The sequence below is a fragment of the Malaclemys terrapin genome, chromosome 14 (genome assembly GCF_027887155.1).
Source record: "Malaclemys terrapin pileata isolate rMalTer1 chromosome 14, rMalTer1.hap1, whole genome shotgun sequence".
Taxonomy (NCBI): domain Eukaryota; kingdom Metazoa; phylum Chordata; order Testudines; family Emydidae; genus Malaclemys; species Malaclemys terrapin.
Window position 1 is genome coordinate 9,862,000 of NC_071518.1, and position 17,654 is coordinate 9,879,653.

General features: G+C 40.3%; 1 protein-coding gene across 1 annotated transcript in view; it reads right to left on the bottom strand.

Annotated features, from left to right (window-relative positions):
• CDH13 (cadherin 13) overlaps positions 1-17,654 on the bottom strand; it is a 759,507-nt gene that overhangs the window by 612,689 nt on the left and 129,164 nt on the right. The window contains exon 2 of the mRNA XM_054048572.1: positions 15,054-15,165. Within this exon, the coding sequence (XP_053904547.1) occupies positions 15,054-15,165 (112 nt within the window). The remainder of the gene's footprint in view (positions 1-15,053; positions 15,166-17,654) is intronic.

Sequence of the window (17,654 nt, forward strand, 5' to 3'; positions counted from 1 at the left end):
TTCTCTATCTTTCCTTCACATGGGGATAGTTTGCTGTTGCACTTTTAATATGGTTTCTTTGAGAAACTGCCAGGTCTCCTAAACTCCCTTTTCCCTTAGATTTTCTTCCCATGGGACCTTACCTACGAGTGCTCTGAGTTTGTTAAAGTTTGCTTTTTTGAAGTTTGTTTTCCTTAATCTGCTGCTCTTACTCCTTCCTTTCCTCTGAATTATGAAATCTATCATTTCATGGTCACTTTCAATCCAAATTGCCATCAACCTTCAGATTTACAATCAATTCCTCCCTCTTAGTGAGCATGAAGTCGAAAGTGGCCCCTTGGTTGCTTCCTTCATCTTCTGAAACAAAAAGGAGGGCGGGAGGGAGATCAGGGCTGGGGAAGGGGGTTGGGGCGTGGGGGAGGTGGGCAAGTTCCAGGAGGCACTTACCTCAGGCAGCTCCCGGAAGCAGCGGCATATCCCCTCTCCCGGCTCCTATGTGGAGGTGCGCCAGGAGGCTCTGTGAGCTGCCCCATCCACAGGCACCGACCCCGCAGGTCCTATTGGCCATGGTTCATAGCCAATGGGAGCTACAGAGCTGGCTTTTGGGGCGGGGAAGTGTGAGGAGACCCCTGGTTGCCCCTATGCCTAGGAGGCAGATGGGGGACATGCCGCTACTTCCAGAAGCTGAGCGGAGCCACGGCAGGCAGGGAGCCTGCCTTAGTCCTGCTGCACCACCAACCAGACTTTTAACGGGCGTTCCGGTCAAAAACCAGACACCTGGAAACCCTAGTAACAGGTCAAAACAAGAAAACCAAAGGGAGACACTGAGTGGAGAACCATAGACAACAGCTGAAAGTTCCTGCACTGACAGCCCTGGAGACCTACATTCCTCTGTCTACAGAAACAAGCACCACATTCCATGCAGTAATATTCCCCACATGCTTCCTATGGTGTCCCTTACCCAGAAGAAAAGCAGTTAGAGCAAGAGGTGATTATCCAATCATCAGCCTCTCTGCCAACAAACGTACGAATTAGAGTCAACTGCAATGGTGGGGTTGTTTTTTAAATATGAGAACATTTTTTTCACTCAGAACTAACTGTGTGCTTTTATCATGTGTTTTCCAAAAAATTCATTTTCCATGCATATAATTGTTTTTCAGTTCTTCATAATTCCACGTGCATTCTGTACCCATCTCTCAATTTATTCATTTTCCAAAGGGTGAACTTTCTTTTTGTTTAATTTTTTTTATATATTTTTTTTATTGTGGCCAAGTTATAGTTCTCTCTCCCTACTGTGTTATTGTGAGAGTTCAGGAGAGAGCTGGCATTGTAATTAAAATGTAAACAAATAAAGCCTTCAGGAATTCCAGTTGCAACCATGGGGTTATTTGTTTCTGTATCAAACCATCGAGCATTTTCTACAGCCACTTGTTCACTGGTTCACAATAAAAGCTCACCTAAATGCTACCCACATGCCATGATGCATTCCATAAATACTCTCTGTTTCGCTCTGAATCTGTACAGAAGATAGAGAATGTAAATATCCTGCACTGAATGTTTGAAAAGTGCCAATACTGAACAATCCAACTGTCATTGTTTCAATGCAAATTGCTAAAAGAAAGGAGGACAAGAGCAAAATACGGCCTGACAAGCTCTGAGGTCCAGCTGAAATGCCAATGGCACAACTCAATATGATGGGGAGGGGGGAATAAAGGTGGCATACAACTCACTTTTGAACAAACCAGTCCTGAACCCATTGTATGCAGGCTGCTTGCTAATGTAAATTAGAACATTTTTATGCCACCTGCCCAATGCCAATTGTCAGCTGAGTTTCATTAGTGGGACTGTTCTGGCCATACCCGTTTACTTAATCCACATCTCCAAACCAGCACAGGAGTTGCTTTGGTGGTAATCAGCCCATTGCCAGTTCCATGGCTAGATTCTGTTAGAGATGTCTCACAAAGCTACTGCCACCCTGTAGTATATCACACCCTGAGATTTGACAGATTATAATAGTTCTAAAGTCTGAACAAACTTGTATGCAGGAGTGGCTGGAGGCTTTCAAGAAAGTTGTGAAATCTACCACCGCTGAAAGAAACAAAATAGGGCATATTGCAAACCCTGGTGTAAGTCTAGAAAGCACAGCTCAGAGAAAGATTTTAGGGTCAAAACATGATGTTGCTGTTACCTGTTGATATAAGGAAGAATGCTTTCTTCTAGATTAGTTATGTTTTAGTTAATTTTGCTAAGCTTTCCAGGTGGGCTCTTTGAAGGGCAATTTTTAGGCCTTCGCTGTAACTGTAAGATGCCCTTAACATGTTGACCTTGGTAGTGCTTTGTTTCCCACATTTTGAATTGATCAGTTCCTCTTCTTTTTTGGAAACCTTAAACCACTGGTACATCACATGAATGGCATGTACAGTAGACTGTAGTTATTGGCCAATGCAACCATTCCTGGGAATATTGCCTTTTTTTATATGGCACCTCAAAAATGTATATAGAAACAAGGCCCTAATACCCGAAGTTTTGCCTAAGAGGATTCCCCCTTTCCTGTCCCCGCCCACATACGCACACGCAACCAACCTGGCTGATAGAAGTAATAAAGGTGTGATGCGTAGGAATGCTGCTAAGAGAATTTACTTTATTCATTGGTCTCAGTCATTTGACAAAAAACTCCAAAGGTTAATACTCCATGTTGTGTCTTTGCTCTCCAACTCTTAGGCACTACATGAGGGCTATTCAAAATTTTCCCATAAAAATTGAATTCAATTAAATAAATTGTCATTGGATTCATTTATTTGTAATTTGGCAAAGTGCCGGTTTTCAAAGAAAATTTTGAATTTGTCAAAACTTGTTGATTTTTCAGCTGAAAATTTTAGGGTTTCCCCCCCCCACACCAAAAAAAGTCAAAATTTCTCTCAAGATTTTTTTTTCCTGACAAGCTCTAGTTCATACCAATGTCACATAATAAGGCTCAGTTTGGATTGCTTACTGCTACACTGGCCTACCTGCAGTAAAATATTGTACCTATTAAGTACAGATGGCTATAAGGGGTATGCTAGTATTAAGAATGGCATATCAAAGTGGCTCTGTTTTTGAAAAACAATCTATAAAATTCTGCCTGTTTACTCTTCCCTGCTTGTTACCAGATGGCAAGTTCAGAGGGGATGGATGAGGTGTAGTGTCTTACCTCCATTGTATGAATACCAGCTTGCAACAAGAAAAAAAAAAAGTTTTCAACTTAGTAAATGTCAACAATGACCCTATGAAATTACTTTCCCAAACAAAAATCAGGAGAGATGGAAAGTCAGCTAATAGACGTGTATGTAAACAGGAATCCTGTTTCTGGACTGGGGAATGTATGCACTAAAGAAATAACAGATCTTTACGGACAAAGAGTGTCCTGTCCAGGAAAACAGATTGTTGTGGTTGTTTTTAAATGTTTTGGCAAGCTGGAAAAGGAAAGATTATTTTAAAAGGAAGGGATATTTTCAAGTTATGTTATAGATTCATAGATTCTAGGACTGGAAGGGACCTCGAGAGGTCATCGAGTCCAGTCCCCTGCCCGCATGGCAGGACCAAATACTGTCTAGACCATCCCTGATAGACATTTATCTAACCTACTCTTAAATATCTCCAGAAATGGAGATTTCACAACCTTCCTAGGCAATTTATTCCAGTGTTTAACCACCCTGACAGTTAGGAACTTTTTCCTAATGTCCAACCTAGACCTCCCTTGCTGCAGTTTAAGCCCATTGCTTCTTGTTCTATCCTTAGAGGCTAAGGTGAACAAGTTTTCTCCCTCCTCCTTATGACACGCTTTTAAATACCTGAAAACTGCTATCATGTCCCCTCTCAGTCGTCTCTTTTCCAAACTAAACAAACCCAATTCTTTCAGCCTTCCTTCATAGGTCATGTTCTCAAGACCTTTAATCATTCTTGTTGCTCTTCTCTGGACCCTTTCCAATTTCTCCACATCTTTTTTAAAATGCGGTGCCCAGAACTGGACACAATACTCCAGCTGAGGCCTAACCAGAGCAGAGTAGAGCGGAAGAATGACTTCTCGTGTCTTGCTCACAACACGCCTGTTAATACATCCCAGAATCATGCTTGCTTTTTTTGCAACAGCATCACACTGTTGACTCATATTTAGCTTGTGGTCCACTATAACCCATAGATCCCTTTCTGCCGTACTCCTTCCTAGACAGTCTCTTCCCATTATGTATGTGTAAAACTGATTTTTTCTTCCTAAGTGGAGCACTTTGCATTTGTCTTTGTTAAACTTCATCCTGTTTACCTCAGACCATTTCTCCAATTTGTCCAGATCAATTTGAATTATGACCCTGTCCTCCAAAGCAGTTGCAATCCCTCCCAGTTTGGTATCATCCACAAACTTAATAAGCGTACTTTCTATGCCAATATCTAGGTCGTTGATGAAGATATTGAACAGAGCCGGTCCCAAAACAGACCCCTGCGGTACCCCACTGGTTATGCCTTTCCAGCAGGATTGGGAACCATTAATAACAACTCTCTGAGTACGGTTATCCAGCCAGTTATGCACCCACCTTATAGTAGCCCCATCTAAATTGTATTTGCCTAGTTTATCGATAAGAATATCATGCGAGACAGTGTCAAATGTCTTACTAAAGTCTAGGTATACCACATCCACAGCTTCTCCCTTATCCACAAGGCTTGTTATCCTATCAAAGAAAGCTATCAGATTGGTTTGACATGATTTGTTCTTCACAAATCCATGCTGGCTGTTCCCTATCACCTTACCACCTTCCAAGTGTTTGCAGATGATTTCCTTAATTACTTGCTCCATTATCTTCCCTGGCACAGAAGTTAAACTAACTGGTCTGTAGTTTCCTGGGTTGTTTTTATTTCCCTTTTTATAGATGGGCACTATATTTGCCCTTTTCCAGTCTTCTGGAATCTCTCCCGTCTCCCATGATTTTCCAAAGATAATAGCTAGAGGCTCAGATACCTCCTCTATTAGCTTCTTGAGTATTCTAGGATGCATTTCATCAGGCCCGGGTGACTTGCAGGCATCTGACTTTTCTAATTGATTTTTAACTTGTTCTTTTTTTATTTTATCTGCTAAACCTACCCCCTTCCCATTAGCATTCACTATGTTAGGCATTCCTTCAGACTTCTCGGTGAAGACCGAAACAAAGAAGTCATTAAGCATCTCTGCCATTTCCAAGTTTCCTGTTACTGTTTCTCCCTCTTCACTAAGCAGTGGGCCTACCCTGTCTTTGGTCTTCCTCTTGCTTCTACATTTATACTTAAATGTAATCATCTTAGAAAAGCCAAGGATGATCTCAATAATTTGGTTTGGCTGAGCAGAGATAATGAAAATTCCTATATTTACAGAGGGATACAGCATCACGAATTCCCACTAACCCCTGTTAAATCTCTGCACACTGCTTTGAAAATGTAATGGAAAGTCCACTATCTATCCATTATCTATCCACTGGTTCCTTTGAAGGATGAATTTACAAAAATCCTAAAATTAAAATATCAGAAATATCATCTCCAGAAATACAAAAACTATGAGTTGTGGAGCTTCAAAAAATGGCATCGCAGAGCCAAACAGTCTTTGCATCCCATAACTAATGTCTCATATGGGGAACAATCATGTTATGGTTCATAGTACTTATGGGAAATCCACCCGTCACCGTGAAATACCCAGCTTAGTCCAGGAGTATCCCAACATTACCTCTATCCTTGAAAGGAGTCAACATTTTCTGACTGTTTGGACCAGATTGTTGGTAGATGAATTCTTTGCAATTGCAGGAAGAGGCCTTCTTCCCTCCCAAACCTATTTTTTTAGGCTAGCCTCTGTCCCATGGTATAGTGCAGGGGTTAGCAATGTTTGGCACGCGGCTCGCCAGGGTAAGCACCCTGGCGGGCCGGGGCAGTTTATTTACCTGCTGACGTGGCAGGTTCGGCCGATCGTGTCCCCCAATGGGAACAGCAGAAAGCCATGGCCAGCACATCCCTTGCCGCTTCTCGCCACCCCCATTGGCCCGGGACAGCGAACCGCGGCAAGTGGGGGCCATGATCCGCCGAACCTGCCGCGTCAGCAGGTAAATAAACTGGCCCGGCAAGCCGCGTGCCAAACGTTGCCGACCCCTGGTATAGTGTCTGTTGGACAATCCCAGCGCTACTCAGTAGCCCTCACCAATAGATGCTCTCCTAACAAACAGGAGATGCCATTGGCTAGAAGGTGGCAGGACATCTGCACAGTGTAACCCAGCCTGAGGGACCCCGCTGTACGCCCAGGCTGATGTCCCTTTTAATTAAGTTAGTTTTTAGGCTAATTGTGTCAGATAGTTTGCTGGTCGAATGAGAAACCATACACATTTCTACAAAGGCCACAAACAATTTGGCCTTTAGATATGTCCTATTTACCTAGAGGGGAAGAGCCTGCAAAATACTCTTGGATCCTATGCGGCAAATTGAGTTGATAACACTGGAAATCGGTTTGGGGGAATAACATAAATTAATCTGATATTCAATTTGGAAGTGCCAACTGGACATAAAAAAGAGAAATCTCCCATTAGAAGTACCTGAAACCATAATTAATATTAATAAGGTTTCCACTGCACTGAGCAGCTGACATACCTGCTAATATGGAGCAGTTGGTCATTGATTTAGGCTATTAGAACAACAGCTGGCCTACTTCAACCAACCAAAGCCCTGAAATATTTCACGAAAGTGTTATCTACAAACGACGATGGTTCCTGCCAAGTCTATAGAAACAAACTTCATCTCAAACCAAGTAATTTGCTACCTTTCACTCATCTAAATTCATAACCTAAAGGTTAATGGAGCACTCTGTCCCAGTCAAATCACCTTTATTCATGCATGGGTTGTGGGGTAATTGAGAAACAGGTGATGCACACATTCTGGTTTATGTTTTGATTTTCTCCTCCTCGCAAGGATTATAAAACCCGATGAAGAAACGAAAAGATCTCATTTTACTACATACAGCTTTCTCTCAGTTCTTCAATTCAAGAGCTGTCTTGCTACTTCAGAAGAAAAAAAAAAAAAACGACTATATCCCTTTGAGGTTTTGACTCAACCCCAGAGCTGTTTTTCCAGTAACTAATTAATTCTTTCACATTGTTCACAATAATATGCTACCTCCTTTTTGAACACTTTTTTTTAGTTAAATTAAATGTATATGCATAAAAATCAAAAAGTCTATATTAAAATTCATTTCCCCCTAGGCCCTGTTAATAAGCTGATATGCACAATTGGGTAGGCAACTGTCTGGCCACCTGGCAATCACTAGTCATATTATCTTTTGTTTTGATCATGTGTGAAACCAGCTTAGAAGATGATACAATATTTTTGTGCACTTAAATATAGATCAGTCTCCAGATACAGCTGTACATACATACAAAACACAGATTATTTCTATTTTACTATATAGAGATACACACACACACACACACACACATACATTATCCTCATATACATTATCCACATATATACATTTGTTATACACCCCATGTCAAAAGAATATACTGTTCTTTCAAAGGCACACACATAGCAGTTAGGAACCTAATGCCCATTGAAAATCAATAGGAGTTAGGCAACACGTATGTAGACAATTTGGAAAAATATGGCATGGTCACTAGCGGGTAGGATGCTCTGTCCATATAGGCTACCAAATGTCCCATTATAGAACCTATATGGAGATAGCATCTTACCCTATATAGTGAACATGCATATTTTTCCATGTTTTTCACATATATATTCAGACTGTAATAAGTGAAACTAACGTTCGTAACAGTTTACATATTGAGTAAAAAAAAAAAAAAGGCTGTCATACAAGTCTAAAGTGAACTAAACACCTGTTATTTGGCATTCAGATGTAATTTACATATATTTGTTCCACCATGGCCTGATTAGTTGATGAATTTCTTGATCATGTACAACTCTGCAGACAGTTTGCTATGCATGAAATTGTTGGCCCAAATTGTTCTCTCATTTGCACCGGTTCCATTTCACTGAAAACCTCCTACTATGACTTCAAATGTTAGTTCTAGAAATCACTGGGAAATGTTTTGTGGTAGCATGAAATCAATACAAGCTGCATCTCCATACATGGAATTACTGCAATAACAGGGATGTTCGTCAGTGCTTTTCACTACCGTAGGCAATGAGAATGTCACTTGAAATGTGAACGACACATGGAACCTTGCTGAAAGGGGCAGCTTTGCTGAACTGCAGACACTCCTTTAAGCATCTATGATTAATTGGTGAATAAATCTCCCACCATATAAGTAAACAAAGCTAAGAGTGCCAATGCAGATGGAAAGGAAAGTTTCAGTTAGAATGAAAAAGTGCCCAAATACGGACAGACAAAGCCCTGATCCTGAAGTATCCAAGCTCTGAAAACATGCAATCCATCATGCAAGAGACAGAAGAGGTCAGCCATTAATTAACATCCAAATTAAATCTTTTCAAGTAAGGGTCAAAACTGCTTTTGTTTTGACATTTAAATCACTAGCAATGTATTTCCTAGTTTAGCATGCAAGACACATCACCCAAAGCCTCTTTCTTAATTGCCTTCATTTTTCATGTGTACTATTTGATTTATTGTCCATTAAAAATACCTCAAAAAACCCACGAATCATGTATGTGTAGTATAAACATGATTAATGTAACACAATTACATTCCACATATGATGGGGCTGGTTAGGAATCTCTCCGCATGATGGAGCATTGTCACTGGCAGTGACCTGCCAGCTCAGCTTGACTAAAACAGAGATTGCAGAAGGGAAGCATTTGAAGGCCACAAATGATCCAGCAATGTCGAAATACTGTACTGAAAGTAAGTCACTTATCACCTGATCAAGGAAAATGCAATCTTGCCTGTTTGACAGCAGAGCATTGTTTTAGGACCTTGCAACTCTCCTGATGTTATCTGAAGAACAGGTTCACAAATCTACAAAGAAAAATATCAAGCGATGGTATTGCCCAGTAAGGTGAGCATCTGTCCACTCAGTTCAAAGTAAGACTAGCATTCTAGTGTAGGTTATGGGCAAAGGCAAATAACAATTGTTCAGTATTATATCTTCCGTCAACTATTGTTAACCATGTAGTATATTTGTGCTTTTGAAGGACTCAACTGTGGCTGAACCTACATAGCCACAGAGCGGGAGCAGAGGGAGTAAGTTATAAGCTCTCACAGTTACGACTTCTGAAGAAATTCACCAACGAGAGCTCAAGGTATAGGTGAAACTCTCCTACTCAGGCTGTGCTCTTTAAAGTGATTTAGCAATTTACTTTCCCTTCAGTGCAACACTTTGAAGGAGAAACTTCCTGTAATTCAACTGGTCTCCTCATGGGCATGCCACATGGGACCACACCTTAGCCTGAAATACGCACAGCGATTCCTCAAACAGAAGTATGAACAATGTGTCAGATGGTGAATTTTTAAAAACACAGCCAATGTGGACTTAAGAATTGCATTATAATATTCTCTTCCCCACTAAAGTAATTAAATAAACCATATTTCCTGCGATCAGAAAAAAAAATGAAAATGTGGCTAAATCAAACTGATTCAAAAATTCACTCTGAGGCTGCCTATGGAAAGTTTTAATCTGAAATAGCTATTTTTGCCAAAGTTATGACTATCTGAAAGGTATTTTTTCCATTATGCTACAGATGCTAAAATATGAGTCCCCTTGAATGCATGCTGAAGAGAAAGTTAGATGCAGTGTTTTGAATATGACAGCTTCTTAAAAAATGATCTTAAGAAAAAAAAAGAAGGGAAAGAGGGGAATAGAATAAAGGGATATTTAGATATGAAGGAAGAGAGATTTAGGGTTTGATCAGATACAGTTCTATAGGAAGGCGTATTGAATAAAGAAAAAGGGGATTAGAAAAACAAAAAGGTGTCAGGAAGGGTGGAGGTGGCCATTAAGTGAAATGTAATGATACAAATCAATTAAAAAAAAACACCAGTTCAGCTGGAGTACAAAGGATGAATGCTAAGAAACAACAATTGGATCTTAAGGAAATTAATGGAAAGGAGGTCATGGGTATGCAACAGAACATGTGTAGTAGTTATGGTCAATGAGCAAGAAGTTGAAAGCAAAACTGTTCAGGAAAAACAAGCTTGCTGCCTAATCCTAGGGGCAAATGGTAGTCTAGACACAAGTCCACCTGGTTTCTTCAGAAGAGGAAACAAACTGATTTCTTTAGTGAACCTTAAACAGCAGCTTGAAATGGAGATAGCCATTAATAGGGAGGTAGGAAGCAATATCATTTTAGTAGGACTCTAGCGTGTGTGATCCAAGAGGTTGCTACAGCTACACTAATTGGCCCGTTGTGTCCAATTTTTACTTCTAAAATCATGAGTTTAGTCCATCCACCTACCCAAACTCATGAGATTTAAAAAAAAAAAAGCAGTTTGGTTTCTTTTCATGTGTTTTTTGGGAGGTTTCTGAGCCTTAACAGTGAATTGGTTTTCCCACTTTTCTCCAACATGGAAGGCTATAAACATAATGTGTTTTTTTTTTTTTTTTTTTTTTTTATGGAAGCTGAGAATTGGATGCAATCTCATGACTCCAGGAACCTGGGGTTAAAGAAAATCACTAAATATCACGAGGCTCACAATAAAATTATGAGAACTGGTAGCACTAAACCTCCTTCCCAACCCCCCCTACTACGGAGAGGGGCGAGTGGATGGGTGCTATGCAACATGCTTCCAAAATCCTGCCTCCATTGAGGAATGGGAGGGAGAGTGGAGATCAGCTATTAAGTTATTGTCAGCCAGTGGCTTCTTAGGCTACATCTATGCTATAAACTAGGCATGTGATTCCCAGCTCGCATAGGCCTACTCACGCTAGCTCTTATCAAGCTAGCATGCTATAAACAGTAATAGCCAGGGTAACACGGACAGCGGCAAGCCGTGGCATGAACTACCTGTGCAGAGTACAAATGCTCCTGAACCCCATGGGTATGTACTCAGCACACCTAGCCTGTTCCACTGCTCTCTCCTGCTAGTGCTACACCAAATAGTCAGAGCAAGCTAACGCAATATGTCACACAATAGATTTTCACTCATAGGATCCAACGCATGTGGAACCCCTTTAAGGGCGAGAGAGGTTGGGAACAACTTCTTGAATGCTCTGAACTAGACCATGTTCTCTAATCTATTGTGATCACAAAATCCCAATTATTAACCATTTGCATTATAGAAGGATTACATCAAGGCTGAATTTGACCCTATAGATTTATATTCAAGTGGTCCTATACATTACAGCCACTGTCACATTTTCTGGGCATGCCATAACAAAAATGAACACTAAAAATATTAGTGTCTTTAACTGAACACTCACAAGTGACAAAAAAAAATTTAAAAAATAATAATAATAAAAAAAAGAGCTAGGATCTGCATTGATGGTAAAAGATTTCCAACTCGAGTCCTCATTGAAGATTGAACAGAAGAGCTTTAAAGTGTACCCGGAAGTTGACCAAAGCCAGGCTTTGGTGAAACTCTGGAAGAAGCCCGTTCCCAAGGCAAAAGCCCCGATGATCCTATTGACTTCAGTGGGGCTAGAGTTTTGTCCCTGCACTTTTCATGAAGCCTGGTTGCAACTGAGGAGCTACTACCAAGAGTAACCCTTCAGATCTTATCTGCCACATTTCCAGCAAATCTCTGTCTTATTCCTGCCTTCCACATCTTCCTTCGAGTAGGGTATTTTCTAAACATTATTTTTGTTGAATTCATAATAAATTCTAAGACTAGAATGGATTCACCTAGATTAGCTGCAGCACGACCTTAGAGCTCCTTGCCTAGCTCTGTTGAGCTCTCTATTCCATGTTGCTTTTCATTTGTCCTTGGTTCATCTTTTATGTATTCTGTCCATAAATATACTTTCCTTTGTCAATTTCCTAAAATAGTTCCCACGTAGGTTAAAAGCTGCAGCGGTTCTTTTATTGTATATTATTTTCTTTGGAGTCCTATGCTTCAGCTCAATGTATTTCTTCTCTGAAGGTATTTAAAAGTTTGCTGAATATGTGAAATAACTTTTTTATTGCCAGAACGCATGCAAATAAAAAAGAAATAAATGCCTCTAGCTTTGGTCTCTTTTTTTCCAATAAGTTTCATGTATAATGAATATAGCTGCATTTATGGCCAACTAGTAAATACATAAGAAACAACTATAACCCATATTTAATTACTGGAGGAAACATTGGCAATGGAATATACAGTATGTTCTTGTTGAAATTAAAAAGATCAAAAAAACAAATATGATTGTTTCCCTGCTCTTCAGTGGAGAATTAAAAGCTGCTCGGTTTATTGAAGACTACAAAAGCAATCACCGTTATAGACCTGCTTTGCATACTGGCTCTATTAATTTACATACTCATGGTAGGCCTCAAATTCAGATACAACTGTTAAATTATACTGCTGTTGAGTAATGGGTATAAAAATAATGCAACAGCATGCAAAGTGTATTTAAACAGGCACAATTAAAAATATTGATTCCACTGAAGACAAGACTGAAAAGACTATGCACAGATTTAATATTGTCACATCCAGGACACACTACTTATGAGTGATTGAGTTAGCTAGACTTGCACATTGACAATCTGTCTTTGTCGCATGTTATGTATTAGACTAATTTAGCATCTGATTATTAAAATAATTTAATTCCCAAGATTGTTTTGAGATATTTTCCCTTCTGCTCTTCCGCCTCTTAAAATTAATAATGTCTTAATTATTGTGTCAGTTTCACACCAGTGCAATTTGCTGGGTCACCACAATGTAGTCCAATCAACAATGTCTTAAACAGTTTGTCCTTTATACTGCTGAACAGACTGAGGACAAATCAGCGAGAGATTTGGACAGACGCGCTAAGGCATCAAAGTACTCAGATACAGCCAAAGAGAGAGACAATAAAGGTTATTTGCATTTTACTACATTTTAACATGCGGACATTTTTATCCTTTGAGGCCATGAAACCCCCAATATTATGTTGTTTGACTGCTATGTCTGTTCAACAAATTGCTGGTCTTCTTTTAAAGAAAGCGAACACCTGAACTCTATGGAATCCAGAAGGTGCTCAGCACCTCTGAAAATCTGGCAACTCATTTTAGTGCATAATGGCAACATTTTCAAAAATGCCTAAGTAACTTAGGATGTTACGTTCCAGCTTTAACTCAGGCACCTAGAAGCCCAAATCACATTGAAAGTGAATAAAATGTATTGCCTAAGTCACTTGTGGAGATGGAATTTAGGAACCTAAGTCTCTCAAGTGCTTTAGAAAAGTTGACCCTAAATTTGGATCCAATCCAAAGCTCACTGAAGTCCATGGGAGTCTTTCCTTTGACTTCAGTTGGCCCCTGGTGACAAAATTATAGTACATGTTGTAGTAGGAAGAGAGCCTGAGATACAAGATAAGCCCTTGTATTAGAGGCCTGGTATAAGGCAGGACCTGCTCACAAAATCTGGCAAGAATAGGACTGATATTGTAGAAATACACATTGCTGAGAGGTGCTAAGTACAGAATACTCACACAAACACATCCCAATATCAAGTGATATCAGAACATCCTGATACCAAGGATGGTACAAAATATTCCCCAAGGATAACAGAAACACACTGATCCTTTCTAAAACATAAGGTCAGGATGACAGTATGTAACTTGTTTATATCAGGGTGTAAAGATGCATCTCAGAGTGAGTTATCTTTGGCCAGCCTAGGGGGCAGTGGAAAGTCCCACCACTGACCGAGCTGCATCCTTTGTCACGGGCATACATGTCTTAATATCCTCATTGAGTCTGTCAGGTGCTATTACCATGTTTTGTCGACAATAAACCTGGTCGGGTGCCTTCGTACCTTAACGGCTCTTGTGGTTATTGGGCGGTTTGCTCGAGGTCTGCTGTGCCAACTGTCTGCACAGAGCTGGGACAGCACACAGGGAGAACACACACACACACACACCAAAACATCTAACCACACATGTATCTGAGGTTTGATATAAACTGCAAAACAGAGCAAATACTTTCACTCACAATATAATCTTAAATAAGTAGGGGGTGGAGAGGGAAAAGGTATTCCTTAAATTCAATTTTATTGCTTTTTATTTTTGATCCAAACTCTGAATCTTACTTTCACATAAATGTTATTACCTATGAACTGTTAATTTCAGCTGTTGAACCAAATGTGATCAAATGAAAAGGCTACTAAATAACACGAATTATGGGGAAAATGCAGTTTTTTATCAATATTTAAAGCTCACATTAGGTACCATATTAGATTGACAGCCTTGAAGTCTCAAATCCTCAGAACAGGTCCCAATACAGAATGAACAATAGCAGTGCAAGCTTCACAACATTGCATCATTAATGTACCCTAGGGTTGAAAGAAGAGTTAAATCTCCATGGCCCATTCAATCTTTGGCCTGTCTGGGTAGAGTGTACGGTGCCAAGAATCAATGACAGCTCAGCTCTGGTGGTAGTTTTTGTGATGTGGACACCTGTCTGTTGGAAAAGGGACTGGACCACCAGATCAACTGCTTAGATCACAGAAGAGATGGTGATAACTTTTTGAAACTCAGGCCTAATCCAAAGTCTACTAAATTTTATGGAAAGTCTCTTACTGATGTCAATGGCCTTTGGGTCAGGCTCCCGGAATGGCTGCACACCAGGGAGGAAGAAGGAATTTATACTGAAATGCAAGTCAAGATCCTTGTCTACAGTCAAGTACTGATACAGCAGGAAAGGCAAAGAAATGCAGGAGGTGACTCATTCATAAAAATCAGAGGATGAGCCTAAGCTTCCATGTAAATATTCAAACCCCAACAGATAAATGTGCAGAATTTTGCCAACCCTAATTCATAGCAAAGTTCAAAATCTGTATAAATAAAGGATTTTAAGGGGAGGGGAGGAGCTATTGTAGTACCCAGGTGGAAGCTATGCCTGGAATCATGTTATAAGGAGGAAGAGCTCGCTGATAAATTCGCAGTGTGATATGAAAACACAGACTGTGGTTAATACAGATTTTTGCAAAAATGACATATGAAAATTACACTTCTTACAGTTCAGAATTGGCTGGTCCTCTGTGAATTCAGATGGCTGTTCAATATGAAAAACCTTTTGCTGGAATCCGGGGATGCATTCTAAATCTTCTGCAAATACAAGCAACAGCACCTGAGGAAATAGAGGGAACGGACTTTTAATATCCACTTGCTCACCAATCTTCTTGGCTTTCGTGAATGGTAACAAGTTTGGACTCAATGTTCATTTAAAAAAAAAAGAAAAAGCCACCCACACATCCAGCACATCACAGCTTCCCTTTAAAACTTTCTAACCATTGCTTTGCGCGAGAAGTTTCAATCAGCATATACACAGGCAGATATCGAGAGCGCAAAAAAATAATATATGTAAAGATACAGCTACACTGCAGCTGGTGGGGTAATGCTCAGTTTGGTAAACAGACATGCACTAGCCCTGCTCAAGGTAGCATACTGAAAATAGCAGTGTGGCGGCATGGCCTAGCTGCCTGAATACAATACTGCCCAACCCCTGTGGTATATGCGTGGACAGTTACCCTGAGCCACCATCCGCATTGCCCCAGGCAAACATTGTGCAGATGTACCCAAGATTAATAATGCTCAATTCAGAAATGCACCTGCTTAAAGTTAAGTGTGTTCTTAAGTCCTTCTGAAGTCATGGGACATAAGCATGTATAAATAGGGCTGGAGTATGCTTACGTTATTTGCTGACTCAAGGCCTATAAGCTTAGGTTAGTTTAGTAAATCTCTGAGCTAGTGAAGAAGTCTTTTGTTCAAGGGCAAAGTTTCATGTCACAAAAGTTTCCTTTGTATAAACTCTGGCAGCAGATGGAAAATGTCAATTCCCCACCCCCACAAAGCTATAATTTGTCCGGTTTCCCCATAATCAAAAAGTTGTTTACCCCAGTGGAAGATTGAAAATGGAATGTGTACATCGTTCTGTAGTTGGATCTGAAGGTTAAAGTTAAATACAGCTTGTGTCACTGTTAGTATCTGATCACCGAAGCCCAGTGTCACCACAGGAACATCTGGGCAAGGGAGGGAGGTTAAAAGCAAAATAAAATTAGTTGGGAATAGGTACAATGCCAATCTCTGTTTCGGAAGATTTGTGTTCTATCACTGAACAGAGACAACAAGCTGAAAGACTATTTTCTTTGGTGGACTTTAAATGGCGGAGGAGCAAGTAGGAAAGTCACAAAGAGTGGAGAAGAAAAAAAGGCACAAAAAGTTTAAGGGTTAAATGAAGCACAAAAAAAGATCCAAGGTAGCAGGGAGGACAAATTTACTTTTCCATACCCAAATATAAGCACCCAAATTTTCAAATGCATTTCCTTGTTTTGGGGCCTCATTTTGGGGGTTTCCTCTGGTCCTGATTTTCAGAGATGCAGATCACTTACAACTCTCATTAGTTTAAACCGACGCCTAAAATGTCTCCAGTTGGACACCCAAAGGAAGACCAGAGTAACCAAAGAGAAAATGATACGTTTGACTTCCATTAGTACAAAAAGGTAATGTTGATATGCAATCCCCACATGAAAGGGGCCTTATACTCAGTAGCTACCTACAATGCTTGACCTGCCAATGAGAGACAAGCTCATCATTTTCAGTGATGTAACACTATTCCAGCAAATAAACATCCTCCCTATAGACTAAGAACAGGGTCCTCCAGTATAGCGCTTTCAGTGCTACCTTTGTTAGATAAACCTCTTTGCCATGTTTCTCTGTTCAGAGGACAAGTGATTATTATGATCATTCTTAGGCTAGCATGCTCCCTGCGTAGCCATCCCTTGTTTGCTCTCATCTAAGAATCAAAATGCTACCCAGGTTTTCTTTCCATACAGAAAATCCTGGTGCACTAGAGTGTCATTGTTTGCTATATATGACTCAGTCTTTCAAAGCACAGGGAGGACAGTATCCCACCTGCTCTTATATCAGTTGCTCTTATTGAAACTGATTCTTGGGCAGTCTATTTCACATAAAACACTTGCTGTAAAAGGCCAGCTAGACATGAACAGACACTGTGTGCAATAGGCAGAATGTTTCGTGACAATCCAATTGGCAGAGTGCAAATGTGGCAGATGGGCACATTTCTCATCCTTAATGACATGCACCGCATTTGCCCCTTTGTTCAAGTAAGAAACCAAGAGAAAGAAAGAGAGCGCAAGCAAGCAGAGTCTAAGCCACTTTGCAAGATTGTCGCTTCACCAATTTACACAGCTAAGAAATTGACCCACAGTGCCTCACTCTGCCCTCCAATGTCCTTCTGTACCAAGAACTCCCACAGCAAAGTCCAGATTTTCTAAGCCTACACTCAAAATTGCAAATTAGTTATTTAATGCACAGAAGTGGCCAGATATGCATGTAACCAGCCATTTGCATGTGCAGCTACTCCATCTGGATGCAAATCCACAGTAATAGTGCATGAAAATGAAGCATGTAACCCATGCCAGCTTGATGCAGATAAAGTATCACATGTAGTGGCACCTAGATCAACTAGAGATTGATAAACCTGCTACAGCCATGACTAATAGAAATATGTCTTTTAGCTCATGTAGAGACTTGTGCATTAAGCTGCAGAGGTCTCAGGTTTGATCCTGCCTGACGATCAGGGTCTGTTGGCATTAT